Genomic DNA, 24,165 nt, shown 5'->3' on the forward strand with positions numbered 1-24,165 from the left:
TCAAATATCTACTAGGAATTGACTTTATTTGGATTGTATCACAGATTACTAGTGATAGTAGGGTAGGCATCCTAAAGGAGCTAATGTTAATAATTACATCATTGTTAAATGTGGATATCTCAATTCAGCATTCAATGCCACCTTGAAAACCAGTTGGTTTGAACGAATGCAGTCCTCACTGTGGTATGCCTCTAAATTTACTGATGCTTTCTTTCTTCTGGCATACACATGGTATGTATTAGCAGCACAGGATGAAATAAATCCTTTCGTGATAGGTAAAGAAATCTTTATTCAGAAAGTATCTTTCCTTTCTTAAGCTTGAGATACTGTATTTTTTTATTCTGGCAGCACTGATATGCCAAGTATGTCCCTCTTATTAATACAAATATTGGAGGTGTCACACTCTCCTACCTTTTCTGAACTTGACCTTGGAAAAGGACTAGGTTTGTTTGGTATATGGGAACAGAAAAACACTCTGTCCTCCCCCTGCTTCTCCACTACGTCCTTCTCAGTCAGTTGCCATCCTTTAACAAGCAAAAGAGATTTACATGGAGGTAAGCAAATATAATAAACTGATTTATTTGAATACAAATTGCACTTTTTTTTTTTTTTTTGGAAGCTTTCAAGAACAGTTCTTCATAAGACAGCCACAGTCACATTTTATTTCTATTTGAAATATTATTATTTCCATTTCTGTGTCTTTCAACATTTACCCAAGTGAAAAAATAAAAATAAAAATAAAAAATGCTACTTAGGCATATAAACAGACTTGCAATAATTAAGCAAAATATATGAGCTATTACACATACACATACACACAGAGCAAAAAGAAAAAAAAAATAAAAGAAAATAAAAGATTGGAAGCAACATTTCCAAAATGAGACTATAATGTAATAAAAACATTATCTTGGCTTGTGTCTACGCAGAAAATAAGAAAATTAATGAAACATGACAAGTCAGGACTAAGAGAATTGTATAGGGGAAAGGAAAAATGAAGGTGTGGCTAGAGAAGAATAAAAACTTTATGAAAAGGCTATTTTAACTATGAAAATGTATGGTTTGCCTTCTTATCTCAGTTGTCCCTCTATGAAGGCACTCCCCATGCCAAAACTGAGATCAGTCAGATGTCCACTAAACTTTTTTTCTTCAAAATGTCTTAACCACCATTATATGCCCATTGTATTTCCAGAACGGGGCATCCCTGTTTCAAATAGCAGAGCTTAATGCATACCTGAAAGCATCCTCGTCATTGAAGTTGGCAGTAATAAACATGGCAGGATCAGGATGTATTCCCAGAAGGGCTCTGAAAGTACTTAATCTAAGTCACCATATACCTACCTACACAGAAACAAAACTGTTACTTGATGATGTCTCTTTCTATTCAACCGTCCGGGTTAAAAAAAATAAAATTCTTTCTGTTGTTTTCCAGTGAGATACAGCTTTTCTGTAAATAGTACAGCAGGCTGTGTTCTTGCCTCTGTTCCTCCAGGTCTTGAAGCAAAAACTCTGGGAGTTACAGGCTCTGATCGTAGCACCAAAAGTGGGTGAGTTTTACAATACTCAACAAGACTTTTATTAGGCTGTACCTTGCCTTAGTGCCATACAATCCTTTCCACCATTCATCCTAGCAGAATTCCTAGAGGGTTGTTTGCTTTAACCCAATCCCTTTCTACAGATAGAAGAGGAATAAGTTACAAAAAAAATACAAAATGTATAGTTACCCACTTAGCCAATGGACTGTCTAGCAATACACAATTTAAACTGACACTGAATTTGAGAGAAACCTTTGGAAAGGCCATTCCTTCATCAGATGGAGACAATGACAGCCAATAGAGAAGTAGAAGTGTCAGAGAGCAGCCAGAGTATGTGTGCTGCAGGTATTTCTGCTTGCCTGAGCTGCCTTTGAGAGTTATGGTGAACTTGGAAGAGATAGCGCAGCCATGAAGCTGTCCCACCCTTCAAGTTGTGCACAGGGAAAGCACAGAACAGACGTAAAACAGTTTGGTATACTTATGTTTTTGTTCAGCAGAGTTCAGTGAAAGTATTTCAATCATTATACATGTATTTCCAATGTATGTTTTGTACTCTAAGGTGTCTCTAGTCATGGGTTGCCACAGAAGTGGTACATGGGTAGAAAAGAAGTGGGTAGTGAGTTTGCAGTTCCTGAACACTCACCAGTGCCCCAGTGATGAACCATGTTGATGGAGAGCTCAGGGTGACCACTGAGCAAGCAACTGCATTTCATTCTTTGCAGCCTCAAGTCCAGGTCAATGTGCCACAAAGGTTGACATCATCTTTTTCCCACTTTCTTTCCCAACCGTTACATGGGTCATCATGTGCTCAGAGACGACTGTGTTGCATTAGAGCATTAATGCTAGCTAATTTCTATGTAAAATTCCATATGGCTAAAATCCAGTGTATATTTTGTGCCTTCTGGAAGACTGCGTTGAATGAGAAATAAACAGGGATAGAAAATTTCAAAGCTTCAGCTTCAAGCCCTGTTTTATTTAAAGCTGGCAGTTTTATCTCTGCATCATTCATTATGCCTTTATTCCACTTCATTTACGTAAACACCAATGAGGCTTCAAAGAGAAAACTTTTATTTTTCCATTATCCTTAGGTCTATCTTAATGCAAGTGTGATACAGAGCAATAAATTGCTTTCAGCTAAAGTATCATTTTCTTCATTTTTTTTCTTCTCTCTCTTTTCTTTTCCTTCTTATTTTCTTCTTTCTTTATCATTAATTCATGTTGGTACCTGACACAAGCACAAAACCACATCCTGTGACTACCAGTTCATACAAAATCCTAAACACCTTTCCAGACACTTCACTAAGGAATGTTAAAACCCACAGAGCTGTGCCAGGATAATTCTAAGTATTGTAAGATTGATCTCCTTTTAAATGAATGAATCCCTTTTTAAAAGGTTTTTCCATCAGCATGGTAAGAAAGGCATTGTCCTAGGAAATAATTTTAACAAAGACTGATTTCATAGTTTAAGGTACTTGGCCATGAGACTGATTTCAGTGAAGAAGAAATTCGGAGATGTAGAAACTGTGACTCACGTCCATATCAAAAAAAGTTTGCACATGATTTTGGAACTGCTCTTTCAGAGATACAGCCTAGTTTCTTGGACAAGAATCTTGATTTTACAAAGGTAACATTTAGAGTGATGGGGAGAAAGTAAGAATATTTCTTGGAAAGATAGGGATGTGAGTCTTAATTTCTACTTCTCAGTCTCTTCAAAGGACAACTCAATTTGGTTAAACAATTAAATAGTAATTGAGACAGAGAAAAATAGAGAAACTAACTGCACAGGCATATGGTCTTTGAAAAACAACAGATCCTGATTAAAGTCCCTGTTCCTAATGGGAGGGAAGAGACACTTGAATCTTCGTCTTCCACATACTCTGTGTGCACGCTACACTACTTGCTATTCCGGATTTCAAGAAAAGCTTTCAGAGGTCTTGAAAGTCCTCCCTATCTTTCTGTACAAAATCCAATTTAGAAAAGGGTCAAATTTTAAGAAGTAATACTCCAGAAGAATTAGATCAGTGAGTGAACCATTTCAAACTCTGTCCAATTTAATCATCTTCCTCTCTGATTTTTTTGTTCTACTTGACAGTCAAAAGTAAAGAAATAGAGGGAAGGAAGGAAAGGAAGGAAGGAAGGAAGGAAGGAAGGAAGGAAGGAAGGAAGGAAGGAAGGAAGGAAGGAAGGAAGGAAGGAAGGAAGGAAGGAAGGAAGGAAGGAAGGAAGAGAGGGAGGGAGGGAGGGAGGGAGGGAGGGAGAGAGAGAGAGAGAGAGAGAGAGAGAAAGAAAGAAAGAAAGAAAGAAAAAGAAAGAAAGAAAGAAAGAAAGAAAGAAAGAAAGAAAGAAAGAAAGAAAGAAAGAAAGAAAGAAAGAAAGAAAGAAAGAAAGAAAGAAAGAAAGAAAGAAAGAAAGAAAGAAAGAAAGAAAGAAAGAAAGAAAGAAAGAAAGAAAGAAAGAAAGAAAGAAAGAAAGAAAGAAAGAAAGAAAGAAAGAAAGAAAGAAAGAAAGAAAGAAAGAAAGAAAGAAAGAAAGAAAGAAAGAAAGAAAGAAAGAAAGAAAGAAAGAAAGAAAGAAAGAAAGAAAGAAAGAAAGAAAGAAAGAAAGAAAGAAAGAAAGAAAGAAAGAAAGAAAGAAAGAAAGAAAGAAAGAAAGAAAGAAAGAAAGAAAGAAAGAAAGAAAGAAAGAAAGAAAGAAAGAAAGAAAGAAAGAAAGAAAGAAAGAGAGAAAGAAAGAAAGAAAGAAAAAGATGAAAGTGTGTGATCATTTTGAAATATTCTAAAAAGGGATTGTCTTCCTTAAGGTGAATGGAAAGGTATATAGCCTTCAGCACTCCACTGTCCTTTCCAACCAGTGAATCTTTGGGGAAATGTCAGTGAAACTGCAGAAGTATTCACATGAACTTGTTTTCCTGTTACCCAACAATTTTATGAGAAGTTCTCTGGCCTGCCCAGACTGCCGTGTACTGCAGGGACTGCAGCTCCTGCCAAGCTGGGAGAGCTCTCATGTAAAGAAGTTTTTAAAAATTCAGGGTTGGTCCAAAATGCCACCTCTGTGAGACCTAGGGTTGCTCCAGTACCACATCAGAGAAATACTCATGATTCAGAGGAGTTTATTCCTGAGAATCAAACTCAGATAAAGATCCTTAGTCTGATAAAATATTCATACCGATATTTTATATTGAGATTTAAATCCCTGACTGAGTTAGCTGCACCCCTTGTTGTTTTAATATCCACACATTTTATTTGCTTCGAAACTTCTTTTTTAATAATCCTTATTAAAATCTTCTTTTATTTTCAGCTAGATTACAGAAAAAGCTTACTATAAGCAGAAAGCTCCTCACTAATCTCCAAAACTCCATGGAAAGTGGATCTGTTATGGTGCTCTCTCTGATCTTACAGCTTCTCTACTGATCTTATAAAAATTGTTTTATTCATAATTTCTCCTTTTCTTTTCTTTAAAAAAAAATATTGTTTCTTTTTCAGTATATCAGGGTAGCAGATATGAACTAAAGGAAAAAATAAAACCATTCTTTAATTCTGACTTTAAAGAAAGCTGTAGAAATAACCCCCGGTTCACTCAAAGAACTATTTTTATTCCATTTTTAAGCATGACCTTCAAAAAAAGACAAAACACCTTCTTCAGTGCCTTGAAATTCCTGCAGATGGATCGAAACCTGCATCAATGAAATCAAAGCTTAGCGCTCCCAGTTGCAGAGGACCCATGCAATGCAGGGAGAAGCACCCCTCCCAAAGACATTAAAACAAGTCTGTTTAAGCAGATTTGAACATTTTCTCAGATAGCCTGTTTTATGTCACCTCTGTGGGACTAGACCCTGCCAGGCAGAACTCCTGTGGCTCCTTCAGAAAAGCCACTTTGTACCTTGCTTTTGTATGATCAGAGAGCAGCACCTCTGCACAATCAGCCAGCAGCCCCAAATCTGCTGCAGGATGAGTGCCCCCTGCCATTTAATGATGTGCCTCTAGGACAACGCACGTTCTTTCATTTGCCTCGAGCCTGCAGTTTTATGCTGGACATTATATTTGGTTCCTTCCCACTTCTGTGCCGTGAAAAAAAAAATCAAAATTGTAAATTCCTTCCTTTACCCCTTTCTGTGCTATTTGTGATCCATACCACATTCCAGCAGACTTCTCCTTCTTCTATTTTGAGTCCATTTAACCTGTCGTTGTACAGGAGCTGCTACATATTTTGTAACAGTGCTTTCCATTCCTTCAATGATTCTGTTCCTTTTCCACAGTTTCCCCTGAGGCAGGGCACTTGGCACTGCACACACAGAGTGCAGATGATGTGCCAGGACTTACACAGCAGCATGGCACTGTTTTCTACTTTATTTTCTTTGCCTACAGTTCCTCCCATTGCATTTTTGGCTGTAGCTGAGCTCACTGTGGGGGCAGAACAAGAAGAGATTGAAACACTGTCACATCCATTCAAAAACACCTAGCATTCAATTTTGCACTTCTGTCAACTCTTTATCAGTGACCGTAGTGACAGGACAGGAGTGATGCTTTTAAACTAAAAGAGGGTAGGTTTAGATTCAATATAAGGAGGTAATTCTTTACTATGAGGGTGGCAAGGCACTGGAACAGGCTGCCCCGAAGAGCTGTGAATTCCCCATCCCTGGCAGTGCCCAAGGCCAGGTTGGATGGGGCTGGGGGCAGCCTGGGTTGCTGGGAGGTGTCCCTTCCTATGGCAGCAGGCTGGAACTAGATGGGCTTTAAGGTCCCTTCCAGCACAACCCATTCTATGATTCTACGATTTTAACTCCTACAGCCTCTGAGCCTTGGCTGAATAGATTTACAGACAAATTATTGCTAAGGGGGAGAGGATAAGCATGGGTGGAAAAGCTCCCAAGGGCTATTGAGCCTTTCCTTGCACCATCGCTTTACCTCTTTCAGTAATGCCTAGCAAGTTTTTTTGTCATGCATTGTCTGTCATGTTAACAGTAAAAAATGAAAATGAACAACACTGAGTTCTTTCCTTTTCTCTCCAGAGCTGGACTTGTCTACTTGTGCCACCCAGAAAACCCCTTCCAGCCATTGGAGTCCAACCTCAGCATTGTTGTTGCTCCAGAGAGGCTCCAGTTGCATTTTCCTGCATACTTTCGTCCTCCACCTCCCATGGAAGTTGGGCTCAACCCCACCCCACCCCAAAAACACTGCAGCATGCTGGGGACATTGCACAAGAGCCAGGACAGCCCAACTGCAGAGCACAGGGCAGGAGGACCAGCTCCAGGAAGAGTTTCTGGGCTCTCCTTTGCAATTATGTATTTGAGCCACCAGTCTTTGCATAGTACAGTACTAATAAGAGAGAGTGCATCCCACTAACAAGTCTCAATAGGGAACAGCAAATTAAAAAACAGGCCAGGTAGCACTCCACTGGACCAGGATGGCCAAAGCGTTGTACCTTCTGAAGCCTGATTTGTAGGATCCCTTAACCAGAGCTGCCCACTGTCTCCTGGGTTCATGAGGGCAGAGGGGAAGAGGTGAAGACAGGGTTTTGTTCTTTAAAGAATTCTTTCAGAGTGGCAGAGACGAATATAAATCTCAGGTTTTTGGGTGCTTCTCATCATGCCAAAATAGGCTTTACCCTCTTCCTGTATCCACTCAAGTCATAGCAAAGCTCTATAGACAGACACATAGGAGACACACTTGCACTGGAAGGGCACCATTAGCAGCCTTGATGTAAAAACTTACAACTTTATAACCAAAACCCAGAGACAAAACATGTAACAACATCAATCCATTCTCCTTCTTTATTTGAAAGAGCATTCAGATAACAAAGTGTGGATGATAAAGTCTACTTGTGATGCCATCAATCTGGCTGTGTGTTTAGATGAATAAAAAAGGGAGAGAAAAATGAAAATAACCAATCTGTTTTTTCAGTACAATGACAGCAAAGTGTCCCCTGTTAAGTACAGCCAGTATGCTGTGTTATTTACTGCTTCATAACATAGTATAATACATTAACGACATATTAACTCATCAACACCACTTGAGAAGTTACATAAAAAGTTATTTACAGGTTCACTCCATGACTCTCCTCTTACAATGTCCTAGGATGTTGCACTGACACACAACACATTTAAAACATTTACAGACAATAGTAATTGAATTTCATATTGTGAATTACAAGGCTGTAGCAGTTTATGAATGCTCCCACCATTCTTACCTCTGAGGCTCATTAATAATCATACTCAAATCTTCCAAGACTCTTTGAGCTCCAGCATACCGAAAAATGCAGAAATAAATATTTTAGAAAGTTATGTATTTCTTAATTTTGTACAAGAGTATAGAACTTTGAATGTTGCTTGCAATACCAACATGTTATTATGGGAAGTTCTGCTGCATGATCCAGTAGGCCATTGGGTTAAATGCTTTTTTTTTTTTTTAATATAATGAAGCAGAACATGGAAGTAGCTGAAATCAGCATCAGGAACAACACAGCCTTCAGCCTTTCTTTCCTTTATGCTAATGGCCAAGTAAAATGCTTACTGTAATTGGTACCTCCTCTCAGCAACAGAGACCATGGTAGCTCAGGGCCTAGATATCGAAGAGCTGGAGAAATAACCCCTAGATAGGTGGATGCATCTGGCATTTCTTTTGTTGGGTATGTTTCCATAAAGCTGGGCTGTCAATTGGTTGTACTGGAATTGCTTCTGGTTTGTTTCATTTATAAGCAAGAGAGGAGCCCAGCCTTTGCCTACTTTCCCTCCTCCCTGTGGACCCAGGTGCTTTATCACACTTCTTGTAAAAGAGCTGCAACTCCATCAAGGCTGGTAAGGCCACTACAGTGGAATACATGCAAGACAAATAGGAAAGGCAAGACCATTTCTTACATTAGAAACACTGGAAATAGGTATAGACCCTAGACTTCTAAGGATGTGCATAACTGTTTTCAGCAGGAAGGAATCTGACCCCCTAAACAGAGAAGGAGGAAGCTATCTAATATGTGCCTGTGGTTTCTTACTCTAGAATAAAGCATAAGTCAGTATCATGACATTAAAGGCAAATACGGTTCTGACAAACTGAAAAAAATGAAACAGAAAATATAACACATACACTAAAAACTACATTGAATTAATCTCTTAACAGGACATACCTCCTTAGAATATAATAGAATGGTTTGGTTTGGTTTCATTTACTTCCAACCCCCTCTCCCCCAACATAGGCAAGGACAGCTTATTAGATCAGGTTGCTGAAAGCCTTATACGACCTGGCCTTGAACACTTCGAGGAAGGGGGCATCCACGGCTTCTCTGGGCAACCAGTGCCTCGCAGTGAAGAATTTCTTCCATATGTCTTCATCAGTAGCAGGAATTTCTTTGTAAACAATGAATACATCTAAGCTTTGAGATGACATTGGAATTTCAGCTATTTCGGATCAGTATCTCTAAAAGTCTACTGACATCTTTGTAAATTTAACTTTATCGGAAATACAATTTCTAAGAATGAAAATCACAATCCACTAGCAAATGTTTTTCCAAAGGTAATTTCTCATGTAATTTCCCTGAGGTTATTTGGTATACTTTAATCATTCTTAGGTTCCAGATGTATTATCATATTTTCAAAATCTTGATTGCATAACTGAAAATAGCTTTTTTCCAAGGAATTACTGATATAACAGCAGAATATGCATCATTTTAATTTGGCTTGAACTGCAAATGTTTCAAAATGATACTTCTCTAAAAAAAATCATCTAATAACTGAGAAAGCAAAGCTATTGCTTCCATTACAAAGCTTTACTTGGCATCCATATATGCCACTGCATTGCACCAACTTTGGACTTCGAAACCACTTCATTAAACATGGAGTTTCATCGTATAACAGACCTTTTTAAACTCTTTTCAGTGTAATAACAGTCTTTACAATTTAGCCATCATTATGATGGGGTCAGCACACATTTCCCTACCAATACAGACATGTCCTAATATAAGATAGTATCAACCTTTAAATTAGGATTTTATTTTATTTTTTTTTTTCAGAAAATAAAATAGCAGATATTGGGAATAAAATTACTATTTAGAAATATTTCCAGTTGTAAATCATTTCTGCTAGTAGATCAGATAATCTGGTCATGCATATCTGGTAAATCATGACCTAACTTCTCCCTTTGAGATCTCTTCCAAAACCTGATTGCTCCTCTAGTTCAGAAGGTCTCATCACAGCTTTTCCTGCTTTAGCTTCCAGATTTGATTTCTCATTCTATCACCTTCAGAGACTGTGAATAATTCCCTTCCTTCATTTACATTATTATTGCCTTAAAGCTATTTATAGACTGATATAATTTACTATCAGACTTTTTCTCTCCTAGGCTACTTAACTTAACCCTGTCTTCTTCTCTTCTTAGGTTCAGTTGCTTATACATGATTACTATTTTCTTTCTTTCTTTCTTTTTTCCCTACTATACTTATTTGTTGTAAATCTTTCATAGGATCATAGAATATGTTGGGTTGGAAGGGACCCACAAGGATCATCGATTACAACTCCCAGCTCCACACAGGACCACCCAAAAATATGCCTGAAAACATTGTCCAAATGGTTCTTGAACTCCAGCAGGCTTGGTGCCATGACCACTCCCTGGGGAGTCTGCACAACCAACCTCTTTAGCTTTGAGACCACAACTGTAGGAAGCCAGACGAGTTCTTCTCAACACACCAAACAATTTAAAATAATGCTTGTAATCCAAGATAAAGGATGTTCAGATCCTTTAGAGGAACACTTTTAAGTTTTGCAAACTGCAACCATGAATGCAACTTTATTTATGTTTTGCAAGATTGGTGCAGAAAGAGCAAGTCTTTCACACCAGTCTCTGGTTTGAGAAGCAAAGCCTCTGTGTGGTTCCTTTTAGAAATTGGGAAGAGTGAGAAGAAATTAAAAACATTATTGATCATTTAAAATGCATCGTATACCACATGCTCTGTCCACTGTCTATCATTGTAATATGTATTCTGTGCTACAATAAGGTTTTGGTCAGAGCACTCATATGTATACTTGGTATTTCATATATATGTTTGTCATTTTACACAAAGGTTAAGAGATCTACTCCCCAAATTCCTTTTAGGTGCTACATCCAAAATATAGACTAAGTGTCTATCATACTGACATGGGAAATCTTATAAATCTGAACTGTTTACTAGCATATTTCATCCATATGTTGCACAAGTTATCTGTTGAGATGGTGAATGTTCCTCTTAGAATAGATCTCTATAGAATAGAATGGGTGGTAGGCTTTTTTTCTTTACCCACTTGTGGCATGAAACTATAATCAGTGTCCGATGAAGGCTGATTATACATAATTAGTGAAGAATCCTTTAAGTTCAGAAATAATGAAAACCTGAAACCCTGTAACCAAACCTTATATTTCAAAAGATTTTGTTCTGACTTCTAAATCCAATAGCCATTTCTTGAGCTACAAATTAATATGGAGGAATAACTGGAGCAGTGATCATGCCAGGCAATTACAAAATCGTCCAAATCTCCATCTACCAAATAAGGGGTAATATGAGTCATCCTGAAAAACAAAACAAGCATAGAAATAACAGAAATAGAAAAGTCAGTATGGGATGTACAATGGCTTAAGAATACATGTAAGCATGGTCATGAAAATAAAGGCCTCTTCCCTTCTTTGCAATGCTCTAAACTCAGCAATAGCACTCCAGAAACTCTAGTTTCAGGTGTTCTTCCTTGAGGTTGAAGAACTACAAAGATTTGTGGTGCTAGGCAAGATGCAGATGCAGAGGAAACTAACCAATCGTTCATTTTAAGAGAGAGGAGGGAGAAAAATGGGTGTTCCAGTGAACATTATTTATTAAGAGCTTCAAACCATGAAGCATGAGTCATCTGGGAACACCATGAGCTGGGAAATGTAGCTAAAAAGATGTCAAAGCAACTTCCCTGAGGGATGCACATTGAAGTGTCTGAAAGGCCCTGGTGGGAAGAAGAAGTAGAATAATGAGAATGAAGCGGATAATGCGGAGTTATAGAAGAACTAGGTGCCTGCTCAGTTAAGAGAAATTCAGATTTGTTCTCACAACTAAGATCACCCTGCACACTGGAGGTGTAACATTGTCCAAAAGACATTGTCAATACACCATCGTCCAATAGAAAAGTTCTGCCAAATAATATAATTCATTGACATTGCACCTGTCAATTCATTAATGATATTCCCTTCATACGAAGATTCACCAATTTGCTCTTTCCCTTTGGATGTCACAAAACCAAAGATCTTCTTCTGGCTGGGATCTTTTGCTGTAGGCCATAAATCTTGGTGGTTTTTGCTGTTGTGGTTATGTTTTTTTGTTTGTTTGTTTGTTTGTTTTGTTTTGTTTTGTTTAGGAAAAAATCTGTTTGTTTTTTTTCCCCCATTTTTAGTCATTATTACTGCAGGTGTAGAAAGAAATTTTATTGTGGTCTCTTTTATCTGCATGGACAAATACTTTTAAAATCTTCAGGTTTACAACCACAACTTTCATTTTTAGTGTTCCACTTTTTCCAATTATTTTTTCTACCTTAACAGTTTGCTTAATTCCTCTATTTCTAGTATCAACACCTTTCCAGTATTATAAATCTTGACAGCTACTTCTGTGTTATCAACAGATTTCCAAGTCTGTGGAGGAAGGTTCAAAGGCATTCTACGACTATGACTGGTAATGACCAAATCAAAAGTCTTCATATCCACTTTCTTCAGATGATTTCACTGCCCGTAACCTTGAAATGCAGAGCATTGGCTTAATCTCACTGGAACAATCCTACTGCCCAGGTCAGCTCATTATCTAAATGGAATTTTAACCTGTGTCAATTATATCCTTCTAGCCACTGAATTCAGCTAATACTTTGCTTCTTGGCAGCTTATTCTGCATGCATACATAGGATACATAACATTTATAGCTATTATTCTTATTGGCACTATTTTCATTGAAAATCGTTTGTTCTAATGTTAATACATAAAATGAGAAACTTTCTTAATATAACAAGGAGGCTGACATATTGAAAATGCAATAAAAATCTTCCTTTAGAGTCATGTTTCTTATTCATTCACGCTGACTGGGTTTTACTTTGCTTTGACTAAGCTCATGAGTTTGAATCTTAGAAAATATTTAGAAGGTTTCTTGAACAAAAAGTAAGAGATTCACTGTCTCTTGGTAACCTCAGGACAAGGTTACATGTTATACAACTATGAATTATCAGGCTCAACATATGGAGAAGACAAAGCTCTGTCCTGAGCATAAATGGAAAATTGCCTTTTGAACCATCAGGCTACAGCGTTCAATGAGATTCCAAGTAGACCTTGAAAATTTTAATCTATAATAAGACCCCTTAATACCCCTACCATTATGATCACAAATTAATTATACGGTCTTCTTTATACAGGTGGACAAAGAAAGTCCTCTAGTTCTTTTTTATCAAGGATTTGGATGAGATCCATTAGCTTTTAGGTTCATATTCTGCATTTAAATTACTGTACTGCATGCTTGAATGTTTATGTCTTACTTGACTCAGGAAAAGATCTTTAGAAGTAAAGAAGTAAACTTTCTTTACTTAAACTCAGTATAAATCTATCTCTAACTCCTGCTCAAATTGGAGTCCTAGCAACTTGTACAGAGCAAGATACTATTCAGTGGTGGTAACACTTTGTCTTCAAATAAATATAATTATGGTACTGAACAGAAAATAAATACTTTTAAATAAATCATATGAAACACATTCATCATGACCCTAGAAATTCATATTTGCAATTTAGTAAACCTCTGGTATATTCAGAAAACACATGTATCTAGAACATTCCCTATAATGGAATCCAAATATATTATACAGCCTTTAACAATATAAAATTCAGACCTACCACACGTATGTAATCATTTTTGGGATAACTCAGCAGCCGTTTATAAGTCAGTACATAATTTTAGAAAGTAAAGAGAAGAGCTTCCCTAGCTGAAACTGCAGGAAAGTCTCCTGAAAAATTGTGAGTTGATCTACGCAGAAATCTGGCTAGACTCTGGGTAACTCCTACATTACATACTACTCTTCCATACCAGCAACTTTTCTCCAATTAATCTGCATTTATTGGGCCACAGTATGTCCTTACATCAGACCTAAGTTGGGATAAATCTCTATAGATATCAATCAAAATTTGTCTGGATGAAGAGAGGAATAAAAGCTGAGGAAAAACAAAGGGAAAATGGTTAATGGCGTCATAACCAAATCTGGAAATATTGTAAAGTACGACTTCTGCTCATAATCGATTCTAAGGTGCAACTTGCAACCACAGTCAGGAAACAAAATTGCCTTATAGTGCAAGGTCCAAAACGGTAAAAGGACTTGAATTCCTGGGAAAATTTAGCACAAAACATTGTATAGGTAACATGCAACTCCTTGTCTTTTTCTGAGTTCTCTTAGTGTATATTTAAACTTCTTTTGCAAACATATTGTACGAGAGGGAATTATACTTTCTTCTACCCAGCTCAGGAAATTCAACAAAATTCAACTTCTGCTATATTGTCTGAATACCACTTGAGAAAATAGCAAGTGTTTGTACTGCCGAGTGGGAGTGCTGGGACATGCCAACAAACATCAGTTTACTTTAAACTTTTATGATATTATTGTATAAAATGCGATTAACATCACTACAGATCAGCTACAAAAGAAGTTCAGTTCAGTATGTTAAACATGATTGTGAAATAACAGTACGATAAAAAGTGCTATTAAATGTTAAACAGGAAAACAATCAAAACACTTTCATAAATGCTTTCTCTCCTTAAAGGAACAATTCAAAATAAAATTTTAACTCTTGAAACTTTTTTTTTTTTTTATAATAGTAAACACAAATCAGTGTGGAAGATTCTGACTTACAATTAACTTATTTTACATAATACCATGTTCTTCCTGAAGAAATCACAGAAAAAAAAAAAAAAAAAAAAAAAAAACACCACAATTATTATTTGAAGAGTTAATAATCTGCTTATAATGGACTGCTAATATTTGGTCTGTAATGATGCCTCTATCTTAAGGTAAATCTACAGAGGAAGAAGAGAATGGGAATAAATATGACCCAGATGCCTCATAACTATTTGGCTGCCTTACTCTGAAAATCTTTTCAAGGTATATTGTCAAGGTATATTTAATGTATTGAGAACTTACATGCTGTCTTCAGGTCTGTCTGAATACTTTTTAATCTTCATACTTGCAGGGTTTAGTGTTTAAAAATTAGACACAACTGCACCTGAAAAAGACTTCTGCGTACATATGCTGTAACGTTTCTCTTGAATTCATCATCTTTGAATCCAATCGGAAACTTAGGATTGAGGAGGGATTTGTCATTTTACACTTAATAGCGATGTCATGAAGGATTGTGGAAAGTACAATACAAGATGAAAAAGGTCAGTTACCATTTAATAAGTCAAACGTCTGCTTATTGTCATATTTCATGGCATTTTTGGCTGGGGAATGCCAAAAGGATGGGAAAATTATTTGTTTGCCTAATTTATAACACAAGGCTGACTTCATTTATGTTTTCATTTTTGTTACGAAGTAACTCATGATTCAAAAATATTTAAATGAAACTAGCATCTGAGAAAGAGGTCTTTCCCCTCTAATTCACAAATACTGATCATCTGTGGTACGTGTGACACTTCTGAACTTGCCTTCACCAAAAGAAATAAAAATCTGAATACTGAAAGACAGAAATCAAAGTGGTCTTAAGACAGTTTGTAGCCACATGAGTTTTAGAGAGATTCACAAAGGTAATCAGTAGGCTAACATTGCTATATTTCTCCAATGGGTGACTCAGAGCTCTGACAAATGGAGTTCTAACTTTGATTTGTCCTCTAAGGAATCGTTTCTGTTATGCTCCCATTCTCCAGTGATTGTACTAGGAACTCAGGGAAATTGAATTTAGCAAACTAAAACTGGCCTATGTGAATAGTTTCCCTTTCTTGAGGGAAAACATCACTGAAATATCACTTCTGTTAATGCTCAAAAAAAAAAAAAAAAAAAATCCCAAGCAAACAAAAAATATATTCACTCTGAAGTGAATGTAATTTCTTTTACACAAATTAATCTTCTTTGTTTCTTCCATTTCTGAAAACTTAAAATATTTGCCCAGCTCTAATCACGCTGCTTTAGTTAGGATGGAAAGAACTACATTGTACTGGGGAGTAAAATAAAAATGTCGTCATGTTTTAATTTATTTACAGAAATTTGAGGAATTTGAGATGGTATGACTGTTTGTCATCAGGTTTTCATTTGCTGTATGCGAAATGAGCCTTCATACATCCAGTTGAGTTTCATTCATTGCCGTTGAATCTCTGTGTGAAGATATGGTATACATCCTGTGGGAAGGAGAAAGCATAATCATGTTGCTTGAAACGAGATAACAATTAAGTTCCTAATTCTGGGAATTTGTTTTTCTAGAACATTTTCTTCGCTACACAGGCCTAGAGTTCTTGCATTTAGCATGAGGTACTAGATGAAACCTCTTTTCTTCTTTGGAGTGATAACTTGGAAGTTAAACACAAATCCAGCCTCTAAAGATACTTTGAAGATTACTTCAGGTTTGTCTCTCTTTTGCATAAAACTGAAGAGGGATCTTTGGTAAACTATATCTTTGTTACCTCAATTAAACATATACAACCTATATAAACTCCATATGTTCTGTGGATGAGATAAATCTGAACAAAAGATTATAGAATAATCTGCTAAGGCATACTGTGCAAGTTTGAGTATCAACTTGTTCTCTGGACAATACATTTAAAAAGTGCTGGAATTGTTAAGGCTAAAAAATGGCATATGCCTTCATGCCTCTGATACATACATACTGTCATGTAAGTTCTAGGCTTTAGAAACAAATTATTCTCCTGAAATTTTATGGAATTCTAGTCACTTAAATCAGCTAGAGCATCTGTGGCCTTTATTGCAGGCTGCACTGACACTAATATTCAACATTATCTTGTTATTATTCTATCATGAAGGATAGTTTTCTGTCATAAGTCAGAGCTAGAAGCAATTTTCCACCATTGACAATTATTGTTTCCGTGAAGGTGGTCTGCACAGATTTTGCCACAAAGTTGTAAATACAGCAGAGGCCTTTTTTGAGTTTTTATAACATTTTGATTTATGAAAAAGAGAAAAGGAACAGGAGGAGAGCACTGATCCAAAAACCACTAAAACAAATGGTTTTATTTTTCAATTATATTAATTATTAATAAAGTTGCAGCTGGATATATAAGGAAAAAAAAAATCTAAAAAACTTCTTGCTTCTGTTTTTACAGCTAGAATCACTTCACAAATTCCATGACAAGAAAGACCATGGTCAAAAACAAAGGCCATGCCCTCCCTACAAAAAAATAAAATAAAATAAATAAAAATAAAATAAAAATAATAAAAATAAAAATATAAAAATAAAAATGAACAGCTATGACTCTTGGCAGACTTTATGTTCAGTAATTTTTGCGAACACTGTGTACTGAAATATATTCTACATCTCAGAGAAGAAATTACCTCAGTTTCTTCAAAGAGTTCTTCTTCTGCAGTGTCTTCAATCCACCTGATCGGCAACAGGCAAACTTACAATCAATGACCTGGTAAATAATTGGGTTATACATGGCTGCTGACTTTGCAAGCAGAGTTGGTACCACTGAAAACTGAATAGGAACTGAATCTGGCTGTCCAAAGGCTGACCACACAGAGACCACAGCGTAAGGGATCCAGGCAATGAGGAATCCTGCACAGATCAACATTGCCACCTTGTGAGAGGAAAAGAGAAAAGAGAAAAATAAATTAATCTCACACAGTTGTCCTTACTGACAGCACTGCATAGAGCTTGGCAGATTGCAAGGGAACAGGCAACAGAATGGAAAAGAAAAATTAAAACTTGCTTGAAATAAATTTGCAATGTGAACAAAAAATGTATCCTGCTATATTTCATTTTCCTAGATACAAAGGCAGATTGGAAACACCTAATTCTGCATACATGGAATTATTAAAGACACTGGTGCACACTGTCCCCAGAGAGCAGAGCTCAGCACCTGCCCCTCCGCTCCCCTCGTGAGGGAGCTGCACGCCGCCATGAGGCCTCCCCTCAGCCTGCTCTGCTCTGGGCAGAACAAACCAAGGGACCTCAGCTGCTCCTCATACATCTTGCCCTCTAGACCCTTCACCATCTTCACAGCCCTCCTTTGGACATTCCCTAATAGTTAAATGTCTTCCTTATATTTTGGCACCTAAAACTGCACATAATACTTGAGGTGAGGCCGCACCAGTACAGAGTAAAGAAAGACAATTGCTACCCTGAAAAAAAAAAAATAAAATAAAAGTCTATTTTCCATTTCAGAACAAAACAAGAGTGCCTTGGGAAAACAAATTATTAAAATAAATTAATTCAGTGCAAGTCCTCCAGATTCTGAGTCTTTTGAAATCAGATTTGATAGATCATAAAAAGAAAGTCTTTGAAGAAGTTTCCAGGACTGAAGGACTGAAGTGTTGATGGCATGTGAGAGTGCCTCTACAGGTAATTGTTTTAGAGGGGTATGTTCCTGTCTAAGTCTAATATACCTCCCTCTTCTGTAGCACACAGAATCAGTCACTGAGGCAAGAGCAAAGGGAATTAGAAAAAGAAGATAATTCTTTTATTAGAATAATTAAAGAAAAAACAACTTAATAAAAGAAGAGATTGCGACACCCCGATCTAATGCAGGGCTTCTTCCTCTCTCACAGGCTGTGCTTACATCCCACAGAGAAGGCATCAAAACGCAGTGGAACTAATAACCTGCCACAAGGATGGGCATTTGTAAGAGGAGAAGAATTTTGCTGAATGAGCTTCACCTGCTTTCAACCAGGAGAGAGTCTATGGCCTTCCACTAGAATAATGTCAACCATTTTAATTTATTTCAAGACAAATATGGAAAAAGTGAACATGAAGTCATTCAAGAAGACAAGAGATGTCAAGTCCCTGTGAATACTTATTTCAGCAGACAAAACATCAGTATAGTTCCATGTGTAAGATAGAATTGAAACTACCGAGAATTTAATTGAGAGTGATAACAGTAGCACAATATCTAGTTTTCTTTTTCCTTACACTTAGCATGGATTTCATACTCCATTAAAGTCTCCAGATGCTCTGAAAAACAAATTTCTACTGAACTTTTGGATTACATTCCTGATACATTTACTTTATCCAAACCAATCTATCTGCACTGAGTCACATCCTGATATAGCTTCAAATGACATCATGCAATAATACATACTGAAGAACATATGCCATTATACTGCTGCCATTGATCAACTGTTGTTATGCACCCAGACTGACAGTATCATTTATGCATTCATTTGGAATAAGGCAATTAGCAAGACTGCAACAAAAAGTCATCAGAAAGCACAATTTTTTTTGGATCTTGTGGAAACTTTTGTGGACCTTCTGGTTCCACATCCTGATGGTAATATATCTGACAGTGAAATTTGATTATTTTAAGCCTCTTTGTTTTCCAACACTGAAGAAATAATGCACGTGAGCTATGGATCTCAAACATAGCTTGTTTTAGAAATAGTCCTGTGGAGTTAGATGGGTTGTGTTGGAGACTCATTGTCTGTATTTACACACACACCAACTACATGGTTGGTCCAAGATAATGTTCTCCACTGTATATCCAAATGGGAAGCAAAAATTACTATTTTTTGACTCAAATCACATTGAAGTTTTACAAGACAACTACCATATGACAAAATAAAAAATAAATGAATAAAAATAAAAATTTGATGCCCTGAATTTCCACCGTTCTTTAAATGAAAGGTGATGAATAACTGCAAAACAGTACAGTAATGAAGCAACCATTTTAAACACAAGTACGGTTTTATCAGAAGTATTGGCAGCCCTGACCTTACTAACTGCTCAGTTATATTCCAACATAAAGTCACACATTGCTATACATTACATAAGTTTATGTTTAACCCCTTAAAAATGAAATAAAATAAATGTTCGATTAGCCAAGAAAAGGATGCTACTTGTCTTGTTCTTGGCCTGGCTTGCAGAGGCTGGGGAGTCTTTTACAACTAAGAAACATGGTTTTGTTTGATAAAAATTTTTACCTTGAGAGATGTCCCAGCACTATAACTAGTATAACCAGCAAGGTTCATAATTATTACCACTGTGAAACAGAAAACAGACTAAATCAGAAAGGGAAAATAGGAAATGGTCTTAGATGGAAAACAGATTTGCATTGGAATGCATTTTTATCAGTGGCTCATGGCTGAACCTAAATGATAAATTATCTTCATAAAAACAATTGCAATATCACAGAAGTGAGTTTGGTTTACATCTTTATTCAAAGAGGAACAAGCAGTCTGAAAGTTTTATTTCTCTGATACAATAATCTGGTTTCTACCTGTTTTCCTGTTATAATTCCTGAGCACCTCTAATGCCTTAAAATAATTCTTTACAACTATTTCTGAAAGAAAAGGCAGTTTTGTGATGGGTAATAGGGCCACAGAGAGATGACATAGCTTGTGTAACATCACACAGGAAGGTAGATCTTCAGACTGAATCATAATCTCAGGGACTCCAAATCTCAGAATCACATAAAAGTGTTTCAGTTTTCAGGGAGCTCTGGAGGTTTTTTGGCCCAATCTGAGTGCCCTGAACAAAAAATTATGTTTCAGCTCTTGCCTTTTCCCATCTTGACAGTAATGGGGGAGAAAGTTGGAAAAATCACTTTCAGATCATACTATCACTCAGCATAGAAAAGCATATTGCTGACATTTTCTAAGCATACTTTTATGATCTGACAGAGCAAATGGAGTTAAATCTCCCTACTTACCTTGGTCAGCTTCATTTCAAGTATGTGGCTGTTCTGGATCCTGGTGTCATAGTGAGCAACCTCTTTGGTGGATGACTTGACTTTTAAAATGATTTTAACATAGGAAAACACAATCACTGCAGTTGGGAACAGGAGGCAAAAGAAAAGAATACTCAGAATAAAAGCCTGCCCAGCCACTGAAGCCTGTGCCAGCCACCAGTCCAGAGTGCACGAGGTCCCAAAAGGCTCAGGAGCATAGCTTCCCACTCCAGCAAAAGGCACCGTTGCCCAGAATGTTGCATAGGCCCAAATTACTGCCAGACAAATAAAGGCATGGTGTCTCTTAAGCCAAGTACCTGGAAGACAATTTAAGAGTTACAACTGGACAAGTTACAAACAAGAGTTACGAGGTCCATATATATTTGACACAATTAAACTCGTCATTCTACACGTTCAGTAAGAGCTTGTTCAGCTGTTTGACAACAACCTTTGCAGGGTTCATTTCACCTCCTCACATGTTTCTATACTGACCCCTGAGCTGACCACCCAGACCAACTTTGTACCTCATGGAATGAAATACATGCCTGTAGGAAGGGCTCCACCTGGCATTATTTTAGGTCTCTACTTTAGGCTGTGATGATTTACAACCTGCAAGTCTATATAAGAACAATCCAAACAGCTAGCTCAGCAACAATCATAGGAATTCCCCTTATATTGGGGGTGGGAGGAGTTATTCCCTCCCAATAAAAGAAAAACATCTTTTCCAACCTGTGACAACATCCTTTAACTGAGAAGACTGAATCATATAATACTTTATATTCAAGAGATATATGATATTGATGCATATGGTGATAACAGCTTTCATTGTTAAATTCATTTCCTCCTCTCAAGATCCAACTCCATATTAGAGAGATAATATCACATTTATTATGACCTTTTGCACATCCAAATCTCTTAGATGTTTTAAATTCTTTGCCACATATCTTAAAATAATTTAGGCATCTAATGAAGAATACTTTTGTGTATCAGACCACAAGACCTTGAAAGATGTGCAGTACTTGAGCCAGTTAACATTAATAGACCTTGATAAATACAAAATGATTTATCTATGAGTGATTACCGAAACTCATGTCTTAAGTAGACGGATGACAGCAAAAAGGATAATATGTCCAGTAATAAAAATTTAGTTACAAATATAGTTGAGATTACTTGGGTCATGAAATATGTTTATTTTATATGTGCATTCCTCTCTATATTTAACAACAGCATTTTGGAGAGCTTAAGTATGATTTCAGTCTAGAAACGTTGCACTACAATGACAGGATAAAAAGCTTAAGATGCTTAATTTATCCAAGGAGAGGGTTTCTGCCACCCAGCAAATGAAATGTAACAGGATCCAACAGCTGACTGTTAAGTTAGAACTTGACCTTTTTTAGAGGGACTAATCAACCATCAGTACAATTTACTCAAAATTACTTTATATCTTAAACAGAAGACTAGCTACCTTAATGATATCATTTAGTTCAATAGAAATTCTGTTTTTGATTCAGAAACATTTAGAATCATAAAATATACTGAGTGGGAAGGGACCCACAAGGGTCATCAAGTCCAACTGCTGACTCCACACAGGGCAGTCTGTAAGTTAAACCATGTATCTAAGAATATTGTCCAAAAGCTTCTTGAACACCAAAAGGCTCAGGGCCATGACCACTTCCCTGGGGAGCCTGCTCCAGTGCCTGACCACCCTCCAAGTGAAGAATTTCTTCCTAATATTCATAATTACATTATGTAGAAAGTTGGCAGAGATGACCAAAGCAATTGTTTCTAGTCATGTAAATCCTTCACTCCCTCATTTATTTGTATCTTATTTGTTTTGTATTTTTTTTCCTTTTATTTCACTATGTGGAAGTGAAAAATAATTTCTAAATGTTCTGTTTCCTTAACCCTTTTGCTCACAGCTCTAATGTCCTAGGTTTTCTTGGCCAGGAGAGGGTAGGAGGAGGTTAAGCAGGGGGATAGTGTCACTATATAGTTTTTCTTCCTTACCATAAGACAAGTGACAGATTTTTAGGTATCTATCCAGGCTGACAGCTGTCATGGTAATAAGGCTCCCACAGCCAAAGAAGAAACCAGCCCATCCATACCAACGGCAGCCCATCCATCCAAACACCCAGCGGTGAGAAAAGAAGGAAATGATACTGAAGGGCTTCCCTACAACTTCAAGAGGAGAAAAGAATGTCAGTTGACTGATAAAATCCATAACTGATTACATCATACTTTTTTTTTTTTCAGTGGAACCAAAACCCTCCTCTTTGCCCAAAACTAACACCAATAAAAATGTTGAGAGTGGCAAGAGGGCTTCAGGGCACAACAGATGTGATTGAGCTGTGTGCCTTCTGTCCACAGGACTAAGCCAAAGACAGCTGTAGCTAGATCTCATAACATCTACACTGTGGTAGGATGAGTCAAACCTGCAGTATGTGTTGGAAGCAAGTGCTTCACTGAAGACCACATGAACCAAAAGTAAACCCACACTTGGGAACTAAGCATGTACAAATTCTTCCCATAGAAAAACTTCAGAGTATGGTTTAAGTCCACTTGTAAACACATTCCAGTACGGTTGATGAGTAAGCCTTCACATGACCAGACATAGTACTAGTGAAGCTGCATCCTTATAATCAAGTAAGTGTCTCCAAACACATCATAAAAAATTTGCATTCAAAGAGGACATATGCAAACCTACCAAAGCCCAACAGTAGGATCCACTCTGTTGTAAAGTGCTAGATTACAAAGGAAGATGGTGCTACAATGGTGCTGCTGTTGGAGTATGGACCTGAGCTGCAGAATGGCTTCAGCTCCTGTCCATACCACACTCTTCCTAAGTGACTCTCAGCAAGTCACCTGGCCACAGATAGTTAAACATTTTAAGCATCCCCAAATGGAAGGTAAATATCTAGCTATTTTGGAGATGCTGCTCTCGTGACTCCTTAGCTCAGTTTTGCATTTGTAAAAATAGAAGGTGCATGATGAAAGAAGTCAGGTTAGGTCATAGGCTGTTTCATTCTTGCCTTAAAACAGACTAACATTATTCAGTCTTCATAGATATCAGGAGAATTAGAAAGTTTGCAAATTGTGATTTGCTAGTTGGAAATCTCCACCTCCTGATTTATTTTTTTTTTTGGTTGGTTGTTTTTTTGTGGGTTGTTGTTTTTGTTTTTGTTTGTTTGTTTGTTTTTGTCTTAAACTGGATGTACACAAAAATCAGTGGAACGGAAAACTCAAGAATTTACAATCTAGGAACATTGGCGTGTTTTCAGAATCCTTCATTTCCACTTACCGTTCTGACCTGAAATGCTCAAAAGTCTGAAGGGTTCAACTGCAACACTCAAGCAACATTAAATATTTAACTCCACCTTTCCGTGACTGTATATTCTTGCACAGAAGTTGCCAGAGCACCTCAAGAGAGTTCAAAACTTCTCTGGCCGCCCTGGGCTAGTTTCTCTGGCTGAACCACAATGTCCGTAATGTCATGGTAGCTTGTGAATTGGTCTATAAATAAGGCAGACATGGTCCTGCAAACTGTAATTTCCATAAGGTAACATTCACGGAAATAAGTTCATAAAAATTCACCAAAGTGATCTGAAGTAAATATTTTGGATTGTTCCCAAAAACATTCCATTTAAAATCAAAGTGATGTGAAATAAAATATTTAATTTTCATTCCCAACAGAAAATCAAAACATTTCTACTAAAACAAAATCCTTCTGAAAAAGGCTTTTACTCTGTTTTCTGTGCCAAAAACATCATTAGAAAAAAAAATAAATCAAAATTAG

At 37.0% G+C, this 24,165-nt stretch overlaps 1 protein-coding gene across 2 annotated transcripts in view; it reads right to left on the minus strand.

Annotated features, from left to right (window-relative positions):
* Positions 1-14,462: 14,462 nt before the first annotated feature.
* LOC101803749 (opsin-5) overlaps positions 14,463-24,165 on the minus strand; it is a 30,163-nt gene continuing 20,460 nt past the window's right edge. For both annotated transcript variants that reach the window (XM_021267766.4, XM_072036524.1), the window contains 4 exons: positions 22,380-22,550; positions 20,355-20,689; positions 17,044-17,288; positions 14,463-15,875 (listed from right to left, as the gene is read on the minus strand). In XM_021267766.4, coding sequence (XP_021123441.1) covers positions 15,812-15,875; positions 17,044-17,288; positions 20,355-20,689; positions 22,380-22,550 — 815 coding nt within the window. In that variant the 3' untranslated portion in view covers positions 14,463-15,811. The remainder of the gene's footprint in view (positions 15,876-17,043; positions 17,289-20,354; positions 20,690-22,379; positions 22,551-24,165) is intronic.

Source organism: Anas platyrhynchos, chromosome 3, assembly GCF_047663525.1.
Source record: "Anas platyrhynchos isolate ZD024472 breed Pekin duck chromosome 3, IASCAAS_PekinDuck_T2T, whole genome shotgun sequence".
Classification (NCBI taxonomy): Eukaryota; Metazoa; Chordata; class Aves; order Anseriformes; family Anatidae; genus Anas; species Anas platyrhynchos.